Here is a 20170-nt window from a genome sequence, read left to right as displayed (position 1 = left end):
TAACCCTAAGGCCACCTGGTCTTGGGAGTGCTGCAGTTCCACAAACATTGCTGGCTGTGATAACAGTAATAAAGTTTCTGAGACCATAATGAGGTACATACCAGATCACTCCTCAACTCTGCCTCCAAGTCACAAAATTCAGTAATGAGGTGCATATCAGTGACATGAAGCACCTGGTCTCCAAGTTTTTCCTGTAAATTTATCTTCTTTCCCTTGGTTCTTTCCTAACTTCTTTTGGAACTTAGACTGCTTTAATTGGCATTACAATTATAATAACTTTGCTCCTTGATTTGGAAAAAAGTAGAATATTACTAAAATAAGTAATTCTGACACTAAAATAATATTCTGACACTATTCACTAAATGCTGTAATTTATATAAGGCTACTTCATCTTGGACCCTATTCAAGGAATTTCAGTTACTCAGTTTTTAAAGAGATCTTATAATAGCAAGAGAGAAAGCATGGTATAATGGAGGGAGGGGGTAACCCCAATGTAATGGAAAATAGAAAACTTAAAATGAAGTTCTAACTCTCTTCTTCCTCCTTCTCTGATTCCAAGGAGGTAACTTAAACTTTTCTGAGTCTCAGTTTCCTCCTCTGAAAAATGGAGACAATCATAGTTGTGTCATCTCATGACGATGTTGTGAGAATCAAATCACACACTCTGCTTAAAATACTTTCTAAACTGTCAAGATTTAAAAATGTAAATTGTTATTAGTATTGTCATTCCCAACCCTCTTAATTCTAGTGATTTCCTTTATTAATTATTTCTAATTTATCTTGTTAGCTTGTTTGTACATAATTATTTGCATGTCATCTCCCTCCTTAGATTAGAAGCTTTGAGAGCAGAGAGAGAGAAACATCAGAGATTTTTAAAAATCCTTTATTTTACAGTGCCTGACACATAATAGATATTTAATCAATGTTTATTGATTAATTGATTGATCTCATATTTAGCTTGTTTGTACATAGTTATTTGCAAGTTATTACTCCCTTTAGGTTATATGTTCCTTAGAGGCAAGAATGTTTTTTTCCTCTTTTGTGTCCCCAGCATTTAGCACAGCGCTCGGCATATAGTGAATGCTTAATAAATGTGTACTGATTGATGGACAGCATCATTATTACTTTTAAAACCAAGATGTTCCAGCATCCTAGAGCAAGCAATGGGTTGGTTCAGCAAAGAACTTTAGATGGGATCCTAAGCCTTTTTCCCTGAACCTCTAGTCTTTCTTCAACACTATGTTTTTGTACCTTCAGAGCCTATTGGCACTTCAGGTCAGGTCAGGTCCCCTTCCAGACACTCATATTCCACTCGCCGTGACATGCCGAACTGATGCTGAGACTAAGTTAAAAGGTGTTAAGTGAAAAAAATCTCTCCCAGAATCACAGAATGTTAAGACAGGAAGGGCCCTTCCAGGTCATTTAGTGCAGCTACCTCATTTGTCAGACAAAAGAACTGAAGCCCCAAGAGAAGTAACCCAAAGTAACCCAGTGAATGAAGCAAAACTAAATCTGAGAAATAAGGCCTTCTGACAATTTGTCTCCTTGCCTTCCTGCCTGTGCCTTCTGTTTTCAGGATGAACCGGGCCCCCACAGCAGGATTCGAAGCTGATGTCGGGAGGAAGACCACTCACCATTTGGTGTACCCCGAGAGCTTCCGGGAACTGGCAGAAAATGTCAGTATGATCCTGATTCCCTTTAAGACCATGGACTTGCAGTGGGTGATCAGTGCCCTGACCAAAGGCACCATCAACTTGTAAGTCAGCTTGAGGCACCAAGGCATAATATCCAAAATAAATATTGCCTAATGCATTGGTGGGTTTTTAGAACAAAGGGGGTCCTTTGAAGATTGGGGCAGAGAATATAGAATGCTAGATTTGGAAGAGACCCCAAAGTGTGGAATGCCGGAGTGGAAGGGTCCCTAGAACATTAAATGTTAGAAGGTGAAGGATCCTCAGAATATATTAAGGTTGGAAGGGACCCAAGGAATTGTCAGATCCTTGAAGGCAGGGCCTGAAATCCAAACATAGAGCTTAGCACACAATAGGTGCTAAATAAATTTGTGTGGAACAAAGGAACACAGACCATGGAATATCAGATTTGCAATTCCAATCCTTAATTTTATAGATATGGAAGATGAACAATGCTAAGTCTTCAGGGCTTTCCCTGTATCCCAGAAAGGAGAACTAATAACATCTCACAAGGGAATCTGGGACTTGAATGGGAGACCTTCAACATTCAGTCAACTTGAGGCACAAAGGCACAATCTTCTTAATAAAAGCATGCGATTTAAGTCCTTGCAATTGAAAAGGGCTTTCAGATATAGTGAGTTGGAACAGAGTGTAGGGTGTTAGATCCAAAGGAGATGGAGAATGGAACCTGGGGTTTGAGAGGATAACTAAGGCAATCAAAATCCGGCCTTAAACACATGACTGTGTGAGTAAGTCATTTAATCCCAATTGCCTTGCAAAAAAAAAAAACCAAAAACCAAAAAGCTTATAGGTGAATTCCTAAGCACAGGGTTTGAGAGTCTAGAAATTAAAAAAAGAAAAAGAAAAAGAAAGTAAAGGAAGTTCTCATGTGTGTGGCCTGCCATTGTGGCAGGTCATTGTGGGAAAGGGGCTAACTATAGGAATCTGTATGTGACCAAAACCAAAGAGCATTCATGGGAACTGGTTGTTCCCCTCTGAGATAGTGACCCTTCAACCCCAAGACAGGTCCCAGAAGGGAAGTTGCACTTAGTACTAAATTAAGGTCTAGCCTCAAAAAAGTTTCCCGAAAGGTCTAAAATGTGTTAGAGGCTATTCCCTTTTGATGTCCCAGGTAGTTCTTGTAACTTTGGGATGAGCTAGGCTTAGTCCTGTTAACTGGTCAGATGTGATCTAAGACAGAAGTTGTTTCTCTCTTACAAGTCACAAAACTGGGTCTCAGACCCCTGGAGAGTCACTTGTCCAAAATCACAAGAAAAGATTTTTCCTAATTGAACATTAATGGGGCTCCACTTCATCAGCCGAGTAAAATATGTGGAATTTGTCCACAAATCAACATACAATTATTAGATACCCACTGTGTCCTAGATCTGAGTTCAGGAGATCTAGTTTCGGTTCCTAGTTTCACATATTACAGAATAAGTCATTTCCCTTCATTTCTGATTTGGCAACTCTGCTCCCTCCTTTTAACCTTTACCCTCCTGTTCTGGATCCTTTCCCCCAAATTCCTAACCCCTTCTTGTTGCCCAAGAGCTGATAAATTGAAGTAGCCAGGATAGAGGGCCAGGCCTGGAATTGGGAAGCCCTGAATTCAAAACCTGCATCAGATAATTGCTATCTGGTGACCCCGGATATAAGTTATATACCCTTTTTCTCAGTTATCTCAATTGTTAAATTATTAATTGTTAATAATAATATAATATAATAATAATTATTATTATTATTAATAATAACACCTTTCTCCCAGGGTTGTTTTAAAGATAAAATGAGATATTATTTGTATTGGATTTTGCAAATATTGATGTGTTATATAAATGCTATCTATAAAATGAAATTATTGGATAAAATGATCCCTAAAGTTTACATGAAACTCCTTAATTACTATCTGTGACTCTGAACAATTCCAACCTCTCTAGGCTTCCATTTTTCTCAACTGCAAAATGAGAGGGTGAGACAAGATATCTTAGTCCTAATATATGATTCCAAATAGGAATCAGAACTAGACCTGGGATTGATTTCATTGCTATAGGGAACTCCTAAGTGAAAAAATTCCCGCACCAAAGCAGGTTTTCACCTTCTCAGCAACTTAATCTTAGAGAGACGGCTAGACCAAGAGATGTCAAACTCTGGCACCAAAGCCTACCACACTCCCAGTGTGGTCTGAACCAGATTCAAATGGAATTGGGAAATATTTAACAAAGTAAAATACAATAATACATAGCCAACATTTTCAATTTAAGAATGAGTCAGTGTACTGCCCACAACGATCCTTATGAACAGACTCCTATTTCTATTTAAATTTCCCATCACTGGTTTAGATCATCCTGATCTCAATCATACAACCTATAGGTGCCCAAAGTGGGGCTTCAGCCCCGGTATTCTTAGTTTCAAGACCAGTTTTCTATTCAAGCTGCTTTTCTTCAATTCAGATGCCAAGAAGAGATGTTAAGAACATTATATATATTTTGCATGTATGGGACTACCTACCATCTAGAGGAGGGGTGGGGGTGGGGGAAAGAGGGGAAAAGCTGGAACAGAAGTTTTTGTAAGGATCAAGGTTGAAAAATTACCCATGCATGTGTTTTGTGAATAAAAAGCTATAATAAAATGAAAAAAAAAAGGGTTATAAACCAGGTGATCGAAAGACTTAGACTGCAAGTATTGCTTCCAGTCCAGGGTTGAGGATGGGCAAGGCTTTATGGAGGAGGAGGCTTTTTTTTTATTATGGGTGTCCATTTCTTTTTTCTTTTTTTTTTCCATTTCTTTTTTTTTTTCACTTTTATAGTAACTTTTTATTGACAGAATCCATGCCAGGGTAGTTTTTTACAACATTATCACTTGCACTCATTTACTTCTGTTCCGATTTTTCCCTCCCACCCTCCACCCCCTCCCCTAGATGGCAAGCAGTCCTATATATGTTGAATATGTCGTAGTATATCCTAGCTACAATGTATGTGTGCAGATCCAAACAGTTCTCTTATTGCACAGGGAGAATTGGATTCAGAAGGTAAAAATAACCGGGAAGAAAAACAAAAATGCAAACAGTTTACATTCATTTCCCAGTGTTTTTTCTTTGGGTGTAGCTGCTTCTGTCCATCATTGATCAACTGAAACTGAATTAGGTCTCTTTGTCAAAGAAATCCACTTCCATCAGAATGTATCCTCATACAGTATCATTGTTGATGTATATAATGATCTCTTGGTTCTGCTCATTTCACTCAGCATCAGTTCATGTAATTATCTCCAAGCCTCTCTGTATTCATCCTGCTGGTCATTTCTTACAGAACAATAATATTCCATAACATTCATATACCACAATTTACTCAACCATTCTCCAATTGATGGGCATCCATTCATTTTCCAGTTTCTAGCCACTACAAACAGGGCTGCCACAAACATTTGTGCACATACAGGTCCCTTTCCCTTCTTTATGATCTCTTTGAGGTATAAGCCCAGTAGAGACACTGCTGGATCAAAGGGTATGCATAGCTTGATAACTTTTCGGGCATAATTCCAGATTGCTCTCCAGAATGGTTGGATTCGTTCACAACTCCACCAACAATGTATCAGTGTCCCAGTTTTCCCGCATCCCCTCCAACAATCATCATTATTTTTTCCTGTCATCTTAGCCAATCTGACAGGTGTGTAGTGGTATCTCAGAGTTGTCTTAATTTGCATTTCTCTGATTAATAATGATTTGGAACACTTTCATATGAGTGGTAATAATTTCAATTTCATCATCTGAAAATTGTCTGTTCATATCCTTTGACCATTTGTCAATTGGAGAATGGCTTGGTTTCTTATAAATTAGAGTCAGTTCTCTATATATTTTGGAAATGAGGCCTTTATCAGAACCTTTAACTGTGAAGATGTTTTCCCAGTTTGTTGCTTCCCTTCTAATCTTGTTTGCATTCATTTTGTTTGTACAGAAGCTTTTTAATTTGATGTAATCAAAATTTTCTATTTTGTGATCAATAATGGTCTCTAGTTCGTCTTTAGTCACAAATTTCTTGAGGAGGAGGCTTTTGAATTGAGTCTAGAAGAAGGGCTATTTGTAATTCTTGTAGCCCATCTTTTCCACCATGTTCTCCATACTATGGAGGATTCTATGATCAACATTTCTAAGTTTTCTTCCTTTTCTGAACAATGGCAAAAAAACAAACAACAACAACAACGAAAAAAACCAGTGAGTTGTTACCTATATGGAAAATACCTTCTCTGATCTAGTCTCAAGAGTAGAACCCATAAAAAGAATCAGAGCACTCTCTGAAGCCCTGTGAATCGCAGAGATTTCTCTTGTCATCAGGTGACATTGATGAAACCCTACCCTTCAGAGCTAATGCTCACATTTGGCTGTTTAGCTCTATTAATAGCAATTTTTTCAATTCAAGTCAGCAAACATGGAATAATAAATTACTTGCCGTAGGACAAAGCTCTCTGTACTTGCCCTGTATGTAGTAGGCATTTAATAAATCTTTTTTAAATAAATGAATGAATAAGGTACTTATAATCTGTTAGCAGTAGAGAGGGGAAAATAATGCAAAATACAAATAAGTATGTTATATAAGAAAATATGAATGGAAGGAGAATCTGGTAGTATAAAAGAAGGCTTTATGGAAAATGTAACTCCTGAACTGGATCTTAAAAGAAAAAAGATTTTAATAGGTATATATATATATATATATGTATATATATATATATATACATATATATATATATATATATATGTATTCCTATAGTAGAAAATAGACTACTGAGTTCAAATCCCATTGTTGTTGCTGTTCAGTTGTTTTTCAGTTATGTTTGACTTTTCGTGACCCCACTTAGGGTTTTCTTGGCAAAAATACTAGAGTGCTTTGTTATTTCCTTCTGTCACCTATGAGGAACTGAGGCAAACAGGGTAAGTGAAACTAATTTTCCCAGGATCACACAGCTAGTAAGTATTTGAGGCCAGATTTGAACTCTGGAAGATAAATAAGTATTTCTGATTTCAGACCTGGCACTCTATCCACTGTGCCACCTAATTGCCCTGAAATCCCATTACTGACATTTAATTTCATGAGCAAACATTTCCTGAGCCTCAGTTTCCTCATCTGAAAGAAAAGCGATAAAAATTAATAATTAAAAAATAATAATAATTTAGCAGTTTCCTCATGGTGGAAAGTCAGCTGAACTGTGGGAGTCAGGAATCCAGTTCCAGTTCTGCAATTAACTTACATTGTGACTTTGAGACACCCTAATTCCAAGTTCAAATATTTCATTGAATCTACTTCCTTCTAGCTTTCAAGAGAGGGGCTTTTGCTGGTCATGTGTTGGACACACATCTATGGTCACTTTGCATAACAAAATGGCTCTTGTTCTTTTCCTACCTTTGGTATCAAGTCAGCAAGCATTTGTAAAGACCTACTATATGTCAGGCACTGTGTGAAGCACTGGGGATTCAGAGAAAAGCCAACAATCAAGAGAGACAAAGTCAAGATAATCATTAGAAGGAAGGAATTAGAATTAAGGGGATTGGGAAAGGCTTCCAGTAGAAAGTGGGATTTTAGCTGGAATTTGAAGGAACTGAGAATAGGAAGGGCAGTGTTCCCAGAATGGCGAACAGCCAGAATAGGGGATGGAGCCTTTTGCGTGAGGGAGAGCCAAGAGGCTATGTCCTGGATTGAGAGAATGTGGGGGAGAATAAGGCTGGAAGAGTAGGGTGCCAGGGAAGGGAGCAGGCTGTGAAGGGTATTACATATCAAGGGGAGGATTTTGTATTTGATCAAAGCCAAGTTGTGCAGAAGAATCTAATACAAAGCTGGAGGAACCCTTCAAGGTCATTTAATCCAACTCCCTTATTTGATAATGAAAAAAGTAAGATGCAGAGAGAAACAGATTGTTCAAAGTCACCCCATGTGTGAAACTAAAATAAATCAGAAACAATTCCCAGCGACAATTTCTTTCCTTCTCTCTTGTTTCCCCTCTTCCTCCACTCCAACTTGCAGTTATAATGTCTAGTGCTTGGGGCTTCCATGACCACTGGCCTAACCCTAGGCCCTGGATCTCGTCAGCCTGGCATCCCTGGGCTTCCAGCTGGCGTCCTTCCATGGCTCAGCCATCACCCAAGCTTTGATAAGACCCTGCCTTCTACTCGATGTTAAATTGTCTCCAGGGTCAGCCAGAGGGAACTAGAGGAAGGCGAGAAAGGCAGCGGCCTGGTGGACACACACAGGGTCGGATGCCCTGGGTTCAAATCCCAGTTTACAAGCTGGTCTACTGTATTCCATATGTCGCTTTCAGCTCTCTGACTCTCCTGTTAGTGACAGCTGGGTGATTCAATGGAGAAAAACAGTTTGAGGAACCAGATGTTTAGTAGGAAGAAGCATAATAACTGTCTTCAAGTGTGTGAGGGGCTATCACATAGGAAAAAAAGTTTGATTTGTTTTGTTCTCAGAGGACCCAATTTAGAGAGGCAGCATGCTGTAAGGGAAAGGAGTCAGGAAGACCTTAATTCAAATCCTGCTTTGTCACCTTAGTCTCTCTGACACATCTGTAAAATGGGAATAACAATAGTACTTATTATACAAGATTGTTGTGAGATTAAATGATAGGAATGTCTTAGTGTCATATAAATGCTAGCTATTATCTGCAAAATGGGGATAACACTTTCCCCATCTCCCTCAAAGAGTTATTGTGAAGAATAAATTTTGTAGACCTTGCAACACCATATACATACGTTTAAGAAAAAAAGGCAGATGCAATTTCCTAGAAGTCCAGAGCTGGGAGGGAATCTTCATAATTAACTCGTCTAACCTCTTATTGCAAAGCAGTGATACTTTGGACAGAGCCGTGGGCTCAGGAATCGGAAGACCTGAGTTCAAATCTCATCTGGGGTGTTTACCTCATATGGGACCTTAAGTAAATCTTGTATGTCCCTGAACCTGCATTTCATTGTCTGTTACATGAGAGCATTTGACAAGATGATCTCTTGGTCTATAACTGTCATCCAGTTAGATGAATGATGCACACAATAAGTTAGCAGCAATTTTGGGCATAAAAGCCAGAGCTCAGGAAGGATCTTTCCCACATTACATTATAGCCACCAAGCTGAGGCTGCCCAAGCTGAGGTTCTCCAGGGGCAAATACTACACTGTTTTGATAGTGAAGGAAGCCAAAAGATTCAGTGGTTCTCTGCCGAGTTCTATCGTACAGCTTCCAGAAAGGCCCGAGATGTGTTAGAGGCGATTCACCTTTCAGGACCCATGTACCTTTTGATGTAAATTTGTTCACCATTTGTGAAAGGAAATGAAAAACTGCTTTCTGCCAGTAATGTTCCCAGCCACAATTCAGCGAACCTCAGAGGAGCTATGCGGTTGGTAGTTTGTCTCTAGGACTCCCACATCCCCTTCTACATCCTTCCCCACCCTTCCCCTTTCTGTGGTCTGTTGCTCACAGTCTCTTGCTTCTCTAGATGGCAGGAAACTTTGCAAAATTACGGTAGGACAGCACAGGGCGGGGGTCAGTGAAAGCCTAGTAAGAGCACAGAGGTGTCCAAGGATTCCCAACCTTGTTTTTGCCACTGGCTCCCTGGGCGGTCCCAACAAGTCCCCTTTCCCCTCAAGTCTTAATAATTTCCTCATCTGTACAGTCTCAGGTTTGTACCCAAGATTTATCATCATTATTATTAACAACAATAATTCCAATTAATTTTAATTTAACTAATTTTAATTTAATTTAAATTAGCTTTAAATTTAACATTTAATTTAATTATTTTCATGCAAGATTTAATTTTTAAAAAGGAAGAATTAGAAATGATCAGTTTCAACAGGTCTATTGTACTTTCTACAGTATTCTGGAACATGTGGTTCTAAGATGTATTAGTAGGAGTACAAAATACCATTATTTCTGCTCCCTACTTCCTCTGCCCCTATAGAATTCATTATCAGAGATGAGTTCAGGAGTGGTAGAATCAAGTTATAAATTATCTTTTCTCTCCGCTACTTTCTCTCCAGTAGATTAGAGCTGTAAATCTATATAGAAACAAAATTATTATTATTATTCCTAATAACACCTTCCATTCATGTGGCCCTTTAAATTTTATAGAGCTCCTTCCTAACCATAACCTGTGAAGTAAGACAAGTATTCCCCCCATTTTACAGATGAGGAAGATCAGTACATCTTTAAGCTTAGTGATCTTGACTGTGCTTTAATGGATGGGAAAGAGACAGTATTTCAAGTCAGAGGACCTGGCTTCAAATCCTGTCTTGCTGCATGTAGAACTTCAGCAAAGTCATTTTCCCACTCTAGGTTTCATTTTCCTCATCTGCAAAATGAGACGGGGCTAATAAATGAACTAAGTACCCTCCCAGCTGCAACTCTAAAATGGGTTCAAGTTTTGGTTCATTTACAGCCTTTGTGACTTTGGGCAAAATACTAAATTTTTCAGGATCTGGGTTACTTCAATTGTAATATGAAGTGATTAGTTGATTAGGGCAGCCAAATGGCGCCAGCACCAGGCCTGGAGTCAGGAAGATTCATTCGTCTTCATGAGTTTAAATCTAGCCTCAGACACTTACTAGTTGTGTGCTCCTGGGCAAGTCATCTCAGTTGCTTCATCTGTAAATGAGCCAGAGAAGGAAATGGCAACCACTCTAATATTTTTGCCAAGAAAATCTTGAATGGGGTCACATAAAGTAAGACATGATTGAATGACTGAATAAAATCACACTGATTGATTCCAAATCTAACCTCTGTGCACCTATTTTTCAAAAATTTTCATAAATTTATGCAGAAGTGGAATTATTATTAACAACGACAATAATAGCTCTGTAGTCCTTTAAAATTTATAGAACTCCTTCTCATAGTAGCTCTATGAAGTAAAATTGCTGCAAATCTATGCAAAAACAGAATTATTATTATTATTATTAACAACAATAATAGCTCTGTAGTCCTTTAAAATGTAGAGTTCCTTCCTCATAGTAGCTCTGTGAAGTAAAACAATTATTATTCCCATTTTTCAGATAAGAGAACTGTGTCTCAGAGACTTACTTGCCTTAAAATGAAGTATTTACTGAATGATTCCAATCTTAAATCTATGCTCCTAGTCAAAAAAAAAAAAAATTTTTTTTTTAAAAGGATACTCAAAAACTAGTCACTAGTGCCCCCTGGTGATCACAACCGCGAAGGCTCTGATTGTGGGATAACTCCAAGGGTTATAAATCTCAGGATTATGCAGTTCTGGCTGAAAGGAATCTCAGAGGTGATTAATCTATTTCAGATGAAGAAATGAAGAGACAGGGACCAAATCATTTGCTAAAGGCCCTACAAGCATTAGAATCCCTTCTGCATTCTTTCCTCTCTCCTGATGCTGCTAGGTCCTAATTATTTCTTCTGTTATTTGCCTCTAGGAAATGCTTCCCCAGGTCAGTGTAGCCACTTATTCAGAAGGATTTGGGCAGAGCTGCTCTGTATTTTGGCTAGGTATCCAGGGGGCTCAGAGAATGGAGGAACAGGGCTGGTTTTGGAAAGACTTTCAATAATTGGATACCCCTGGGCAAAATAGAAATACTAAAAATACCTGCCATGTAGCATTTCTTTCTGTGAGGATCCAATCATGCACGTGTGAAATGTTTTTGGCAAGCCTTAAGGAGCTCTATAAATGCTATGATTATTAATAATATTATTATTACTATTACTAAGTCCACTCTTTTCTTTCTTTTCTCTCCCTAGCACATATGTCCCTGTACCCCGAAAAATACAGGTGAAGAGAGAAAAGGTGAGTCAGTGGTGATCACACTAGCTGATATTTCTAAAAATGGCACTTTCCAGTTGCAAGGGACTTTCATATCTATCCCTTTTCTGATCCTCATGACAATCCACAAGAAGCAGAGTCAGGTATTATTATACTCATTTTACAGGTGAGGAATCTATAATTCAGAGAGACCATGTGCCTTTGCTAGGGTCGCATATTCTGTTAGTGATGTGGCTTGGACCTCAGCCCAGGTCTCTGATACTAAGCCTAATGCTCACATACTCCCTTCTCAACACACCAAGAACATTGCCATACCTTTCCCGCTCCCCCGGCTCACCAACAGAGAACTACATTGCTCTGTGTCGAAAAGCAATAAAATTTACTAGAGTTGGAGTCAGGAAAATCATACTTTGAATTCAGCCTCAAGTATCTTCTGACCGTATGACCCATTGTAAATTATTGAACCTAGTAAATAAAATGAGGAGATTAGATTCAGTGATCTCTGAAATCCCTTCCAGACATAAAGCTGTGGTCCTGTAGGCTATGGGACATTGGGGACATTTCTTGCAAGCCTGACAGCTAAAAATACTAATTTACTTTTATGCTAAGAGCCAGGCAGGAGAAGGGTACAAGGATTAGTGGCTATCCTCCCTTCCTCTCAAAGGCAGCACATTCTAGACCTTATCTGGTCCTCCAAACTAGTTATCCATCACGTTGACCAACAAATGCCAAACTTGAGTTTGCAAACCCCTGAGGCCGGGGCAATCTGGCCTTTTGTATCTCTCCCTTCTAAATTGTCTCTAACTTTATTACAAGACCTTCACTCAATACTGACTGACTTTCTAATAAGTAGGGGGCAGGTTGGGGAAGAACCCCAGAACCCAAAATAGCTACAGAATAATAGTTTCCAAGACAAGGGGTTTTGGAAACCATCGAATCCAGCCCTTTCATTTTTCAGAAGAAGCTGAATCTAATAGTGTGGCTGAGTCACTCGTCCGGGGTCTTAGCCAATCTGGATCCCTTGTTTGCTGCTATGGCCTCCTAAACGAACACGCCTGCTTCTCTGGCAGAAAAAATGGGCACCCGCCGTCTCCCTCCATCCCGGGGGGAGGTGACTAGTGCTCTGAGAAGGAGGCACAGCGCAGATGGGAGGCCCGCCCCTTCTCTGGGCCCTCCTTGCAGAGCAAAGTCACTCATAGCTCACCAGGAGTGCTGCAGGACACAGAAATCTCGCCAATTAACCTCCAATCCCCTGAGCAGAGAGTCCTGTGGGTTTTCCAAGCGTTTCTCTGTCACTGTAATTACAAACGCAGCAGGACGTCTCAAAGCGGTAAAGGAATCTGAAATCCCCCAATTAGTCAGGCTTTTTAAAAAGAAATGAAGGAGGGCAGAGAAGTCCCAGCTGCAATTTCTGTGCCTCCTTCTGCTCTGCTCCCGGAGAAGCCTGGAGGGATCAGGCCATTCTGCTGTCAGTCCACCTAAGGGATGCTCAAGTTGGATTGAGCTCCCAGAGCCGTGTGTGTGTGTGTGTGTGTGTGTGTGTGTGTGTGTGTGTGTATGTGTGTGTGTGTGTGTGTATGTGTGTGTGTGTGTGTGCCCACTGGCACGCAAGTGTATGTCATTGAATCTTGTAATACTAGAGCTGGAAAGGACCTCGGTGTCATGTATTGAGCAATTGGAGAATCTCATCTGATCCCTGAAACAGCCCTGGGGGGGATGGGGGGTGGAAATTGCTGGTTTTATTGTCATTCCTACTTTACAGTTGGAAAAACTAAAAGGTAGAGATTAGGGAAGCGGCCCATAATCACACAACACGTGGGCCACCTGAGCCAAGCACAGTGGTAACAGGACTTTACTACTATATCAAGACATATTTTAGACAATCTTTTTTCTTTTTTTTGGTTAAAAAAAAAAAAGAATCCCAACCCCCCCCCAAAAAAAAGAGAGATATGTATTTATTACTAATTCTATGTCAGTTTTTATTAGTGTCTGCTCTGTGGAATGTGTGAGGAATTCAAAGGATTTTAATGTAATCAATGGCAAGAGCTAGAATTTGAATCCAAGTCTCTCTTGACCACAAACCTATCTATCATTCTTTCCACTAAGCTAGAGGTTATCATGGGGCATCTAGCTGATTCAGTGTATAGAGTACTGCGCTTGGAGGCAGGGAGACTCATCATCCTGGGTTCAAAGCTGGTCTTAGATATTTACTAGCTGTGACACAATACAAGTTATTTAACCCCATCTGCCTCAGTTTCCTCATCTGTAAAATGAGCTGGAGAAGGAAATGGCAAACCAGTCCAATGTCTTTGCCAAGAAAATCTCCAATGGGATCATGTACAGTCAGATGTGACTGAAAAATGATTGAACAACAGAGGTTCCAAAAAATTTAGGTTATCAAATATGAAGTTCCGTATGGCCCACAATGTTCCAAGTATGACCCAAAACAGATTAAAATGTAATTTGGAAGCATTTTAACAAAGTAAATAAAAATGCAATAAAATATAGATAACATGACATTTTAAAACTACTATGTGGCTCCCAGAGATCCTGCTATTTGTACTGGTGGGCACTTTTTCTATTTGACTTTGATTCCATTATTCTAGATCATGCCATTTCCCTCCTTAGACCTTAGAAAGTAGAATCCCACAGCTGAACAGTCTAGAATGTAGAATAGGAGAACTAATCCACCTACAGAAAGAACTCATCAATTCTGAGTGCAGATTGAAGCATAATTTTTTCATTTTATTTTTTTTTGCTTTTTTTGGACAACATGGCCAATATGGAAATATATTTTGCATGATTCAGATATATAATTGATATCATATTACTTGCCTTTTCAATGGGTTAAGGAGGAGTGGGAGGGGGAAAGAGACTATTTAGAATTCAAAACACTTTTTTAAATGAATGTAAAAATAATTACCCCCCCCAAAAAAAAGATTAGAACTAGAAAAGACCTTAGAATATAGTAGGTTAGTAATAGAAAGGGCCTCAAAGAGAACATCCAGCCTTATTCTCTCATTCTAAAGACAGAGAAACTGAGGTCCAGATAAAATGGTCTCACAGCTCGATAGCCAGCGTATTGGACTAGGGCTAAATCCAGGCATCACAACTACCCTCAGTCCTCATCTGGAACTTTCTTCCCACACTGCCTCATTATTTTGCTGACCAACATGCTGTTCTTCTCTCACCCAGATCCTGATCTACCATCCAGCATTCATCAAATACGTCTTTGACAGCTGGCTCCAGGGTCACGGAAGGTACCCATCCACTGGAATTCTCTCTGTGATTCTTTCCCTACACATATGTGATGAGGTAAAACATTTTATTTTTCAATCTGCAGAAGATTTATTCTTTCTTTTTTTTTAAATTTAAAAAATCTAATGAGTGCCTATTATATGGCTGAGTCTCTGCTAAGTGCTGGGAATATAAAGAAAGGTTAAGAAAAAGGGCTTCTTGATCTCAAGTTGCCCTCAGTCAGATGGGAGAGACAAGTTGGAAAGAACTATGTACAAACAAGGGCCCTAACAGTCAAATTGAGTAATAAGGTTTCTTATAGAACATTGACTTTAGCTCACCTGAAGCCAGAAAGCAGTGATGAGAAGGGAGAGAGAGCTCCAGGTAGAAAGGAGAGCCAGGGAAAATGTCAAGAGCTGAATGATTACTGACTTTATGACCAAAAAGGGATAGAAATTTCATTAATGTTTTTGAATGTTGCTTTAAATATAATTTTTTTTAGAAAGTATATTTTTCGGGATGGTGAAAGTCTGGTGTAACTTTCAGGAGCTGGGATAGACTGCTTTGAGGGGAACTTCTCAGCCAGAAGAGCTAGTAAAAAAAAGGGGGGAGGAGATGGGGAGATACACAATATCTGAATGAATTTGCCTGCTGGAATTATGGAGCACTAGGGCAGATGCTGATCTCATTCCTTCTGCCTCAAATTCAACCATAGCTCTAGCTGTGTTCTCTCTATTCCCTGTCCAGTCCTTATCAAGAGCCCACCCCAGTCCCCTACTTCTCCTCCATCTATTTCCAGTCCAAGGACTCCAAGACCCATCTCTAGGCCCCCCTGACCCTCTTTCTGGCTCTTTAGCAAAGTGGAAGACCATAGAACCACTGCATCTTAATCAGTGCTTGTTTATTTTAGCCATCCAGGAATGCCCTCTATCCTTGCCCCTACAGGTGCTCATTTAACTGCTGCCTGACCATTTTCAGGGACTAAGACCTGGAAGCTCTGCTTAATAGAGAGTTCTCCCTCTTATTGAACTTAAATGTTCTTTTCTTGCACTTCTACCCATCATTCCTGTTTCATACATTAGGGAACGAGAAAGGACCTTTAAAAAATGTCCTTATTATTTAGACAAGGGTAATGAGTGAAACACAGGGAGTTTATTCATCAGGGGCACACAACCAGCAACAGTGGTTGCTGCCAGGCTGTATACCCTCCTTTGGAGGCACTCCAGTTTGTTACTGTGCTTCCTTAAGTGTGACTCCCCAAATGGATTCATACCTGGGCTCAGAAGGCAGCTGTACCTCCTTTGTTCTGAGTAAAGTGTCTCTCTTAATGCCTTCTCAGAACCAATTCTCCTATTTAGCTGCAAGGCCACGGTAACTCATAACATACTTATAGGTCATAACGACCCATTTTCCCCTTTCCCCCAATCAGAAATGTTTTCCAGCAAGAGTCAAAGAACAATGCCCCTGGAAGAAAGATGGAGTTGTTGAAAGGGAACAGGTGGGAGAGATAATCTGGACCTTTTCTTCTGAAATTATGTTTGTATAAATTTTCTACTTCTGTTTGAACATGTTTCTTTCCCCACCATTCCCTAGAATATAGCCTCCTTGAGAGGAAGGGTTGGTTTGTTTTTACCTTGCTATTCCCCCATCTTATTTCACAGTGTTTAACATAGGGAAGAAACTTATAAGTAAAATTAATGCACATTTCATTCAATCATATTTTTTTGTGTATTTTACTAGGTGGATCTCTATGGTTTTGGAGCAGACAGTAAAGGCAACTGGCATCACTACTGGGAGAATAACCCTTCTGCTGGGGCTTTCCGAAAAACAGGCGTTCATGATGGTGACTTTGAATCCAACGTCACCTCCACTCTCGCATCCCTTAACAAAATACGAATCTTCAAGGGGAGATGACCCCAGGACAGGTGAGAAACTGCAGTGGATCACTCTCTGTAATTTCAGCCCCTGGCTCCTTCTTCGGGGTCTGTGAACCAGAAGAATGTAATGGGCATCTGGGGTTGTGAATGGCAGCTAGACCAACAGGCTGGAGCTGTGTCACACTTTCTTTGATTTCCTTTGGGACTACAAGACAATCCTTGAGAATCATCAGTAATGGAATACAAGACAATCCTTGAGAATCATCAGTAATGGAATACAAGACAATCCCTGAGAATCATCAGTAATGGATGAAGAATCTCAGTGCTTGGGATGGGGTGGGAGGGAACTGGGGAGAAATGGGCAAAGGCCAGGAGGGAGTCAAATGGTTTAACACAAACAGTGGCTGCTTCTGGCCAGAAATACAGGCCTTGTTTTGAGACATTTTACCAGACGTTGCATTCCCACTTTCCTGAAACAGAACAAGGATTTTTCATTGAAGGTGGGAAGAGACTTTCTAGGACGATTCCAGAATCAAGGGGGAAAATATACAACAATCATTATCATAATTTCTTAAAATTTTAATGATTACCTCATTGGTCTGCTTCAGCATTCACGGGAAAAGAAAAAGGCTGGTTTCTTCTAAGTATCCCCCCCTGCCAGGCCTGGTGTCTGACTTCTTGCTCATTAAGATCAAAAGGTCTTTGCTGTCCACTGGTACACTGGCCCTCACCGGGGAAAAAAGAGACCTCTGGTCTCAAAGCTTTTAGCAAAACAATTATCAGATGCTTCTTAACAGCAGGAGAGGAAAGAATGGGAAAATATATAAGTCTCTGGTGTAGACCTGGTTGCTCTTCTACCATGTTCTCACCATTTGTTTTTTAGAAGCAAATATTATTTTAGAAAGTTGGTTTAAAAGCAAAGGTTGTTGTGGGAAAATAGATGTTGGTTGAAATCCTCAACTTGGAGCAGACTGGACATTTAATTATTCCAAGTGCCTTTCTATTCTAGAAAGCAACCTACATTGCTTTGCTAAAATGCGGCAAGAGCCCCATTTTAAACTCTTTGTGAAAAGAGAGGACTCAGACCATGAAAACATGACCCCCACCATTGCAGTATTTACCCTGTATCCTTGAAACTAAAAGCACCCATACTTTGCTAGGGGAGAAAAAGGGTGATGAGGAGAACTATCAAGAACTAAGTGATCCAGGGTTACTCTAAAGCCAGTTCCTAATTAGAGAGAGCAAAATTAGTCCTACAATTACAAAATGTGTTGACCATTTTAAATATATTTTAAAAAAACCATCTGGCATGGGGTACATATGCCTTTTGAGGGAGTGGATAGTACTTCAAGACAGTTTATATTTCAAAACAAACACAGGAGTTGTTTGAATGGGGACAGGGTCTGTACCTCCAGAAGAGAGTTGATTGACAATATGGGAGACATTATGCTTAGCCTTCATCTCTGTTGTCCATTTCTTCCTTCCTTTCTTGCCCATTTATGTTCTTTCTCAATTATTTATTGATTCTTAGAAAAATGAACTAAGGTTCATTTTTCTCCAGTGCCATCTTGGGCTTTTTAATCATCCTCACTTCAGCTTTGCCAAGGTGCTCAGGCTTCTGGCGACTTCAAAAACTGCTTGTTTGATTTGCAGACTTGGTGCTTTGGGGCATTTGTGGTTTGGAAGGACTCCTCCTGAGAAATCACCTGCTGAGTTGTTTGGTGCTTTCCCTTTGGTTTGGGCAAAGCTCTTTAGTCTGCGTGACAGCATTCCTCTTAATTGATTAGGGCTTTGTTTCAGATTGGGCATAGGAATACATGTTATATTGCAGCACGATACCCTAGAGTTAACTGTGATCTTAATCTGAAAGATTCCATTCCTACAATCTCTACCGTGAAACCTCATGCTTTGCATCCATTGAGTGTGATTTCAATTTGCCCACAATCAGATGGGAGAGACAAAATGGTCTGTCCTTGGTCCTGCTAGAAAGTTTGCTAGAAATTGGTCCAGACAAGTCAGAGGTTACATTAGGCAAGGATTAGTAAGCAATAATAACACAAATAATTGAACATTTATTTCAATGACATTTGGAGTTTGGAAAAAAACAGATTCAAGTTTTAGGCATTTATGTTTGCAGTGATAGGCCAGTGATCAAGATTAAGCTAAACTCCATCATCACCCCCTGAAGTGACATCCAGAGGGATGTCTTAGAGGAGACAGTTCATTGTCTCTATCCTCTGAGAGGCTATTCAGAGGATGATCGTGACTGTGACCCCCTGTACAATTTAACAGAACTTTTAAAAAAATTTTTACAAGGCAATTGGAGTTACACGACTTGCCCAGAGATGTTAAGTATCTGTGGCAAGTTTTGAATTCAAGTGCTCTGGACCCTCAGGCCCCTATTGACTTTTTAAAAGGGAAGAGGAGGGATTTTGACATTCAAGAAATGTCGAATTTGGGCATTTGGATTTGAGATCAAAAGACCTATGTTCGAATCCTGTTTGACTTTGAGTCGCCTAATCTCTGGTCTTCACTTTCCTTCCCCATAAAATGAGATGGTTAGACTAGATTATCTCAGAGATCCATTCCAACACTATGATGACTTTATCCCATTGTGCCAATTTTAATCATGAATGGAGTTACTTAGAGGAATGAATAGAACATTTGGAATGCACTGAACTTGGTAATTTTTCTTCCTTTGACAAAAGTTGGATACCTTCTCCTTCCAAAAAGTAACTGGTTACTCTCAGGGCCTTGGATCTTCTGGTTTGAGCATGAAGAAAAAAAGGAAACTTGTCCCACCCACCCAGCATTTATTAAGTGCCTATTGTGAGCCAGGCACTGTGCTAAGTGTTGGAATGTAAAGAAAGGCAAGAAACAGTCTCTATTGCTAACCTGAAACCACCCTTGCTGCTGAAACTGGAGGCTGTATTGTAGCATTTGAATTAAGACTGATGGGTGTAGACTGATGCTGGGCGGGCAACTCTCTCTCTTGATTCTCAGCCCAGCCCAGGAAGCACCTGGACCAGCATGAACTGAACATCTGGCTGTGCACTGTTCTCCCCTCACACAGTTGCTTAAGCACTTCTGGACAGGATTCACTCTCAAAGCCAAAGTTTCTTAAGCACTTTTTATTAAAAGAAAAAAACTCTTTGCTGCACCCCTTGTTTTGTTTCAACTGTCTTAATCTTTATTTGCTTTCTTGCTATGCATTAGCAGTTGATAAACATTTTGAATGAAGAGAAAGGAGTCTGAGAAGCTCAGATCTCAGCAATATTTTATTTATTGTTAAACGTTTTCAATGATTCAATCAGAATACATAATAAAAGAACTATTTTATTGCCTTTTAACTGTACTTCTGGCTTTGTCTGAAATGACCAAGTTTCTTTGTATTTACTTTTTTTTTTTCAATTAACATTTTCTTCCTCCATGAAAAGAAAAAAGAAAAAAAAGATCCCTTGGGGAAAAAATATGCAGTCAAGTAAAACAAATCCTCACATTTGGCTGTGACCAAAATGTATCTTTTGATCTGAATGCTTAGTCTAAAGTTTCTATCTTCTACTCCCATTCTCTGCCTTCTACCTGTTCCTTTGGAAAGTTTGCATTTACCAGTT

General features: G+C 39.7%; 1 protein-coding gene across 5 annotated transcripts in view; it reads left to right on the top strand.

Moving 5' to 3' along the window:
• ST3GAL1 (ST3 beta-galactoside alpha-2,3-sialyltransferase 1) overlaps nt 1-19911 on the top strand; it is a 131250-nt gene extending 111339 nt beyond the window's left edge. For 4 of the 5 annotated variants that reach the window (XM_012541840.3, XM_031947229.1, XM_012541841.3 and 1 more), the window contains 4 exons: nt 1577-1756; nt 11421-11466; nt 14638-14757; nt 16420-16593. In XM_012541840.3, the coding sequence (XP_012397294.1) occupies nt 1577-1756; nt 11421-11466; nt 14638-14757; nt 16420-16593 (520 nt within the window). Of the gene's footprint in view, nt 1-1576; nt 1757-11420; nt 11467-14637; nt 14758-16419 lie in introns of all 5 variants that reach the window. The other variant, XM_012541839.3, reaches the window with a different exon arrangement.
• Nucleotides 19912-20170: the final 259 nt, after the last annotated feature.

This window comes from Sarcophilus harrisii, chromosome 1, assembly GCF_902635505.1.
Source record: "Sarcophilus harrisii chromosome 1, mSarHar1.11, whole genome shotgun sequence".
Lineage (NCBI taxonomy): Eukaryota > Metazoa > Chordata > Mammalia > Dasyuromorphia > Dasyuridae > Sarcophilus > Sarcophilus harrisii.
This window is presented reverse-complemented; position numbering and strand designations above follow the sequence as displayed.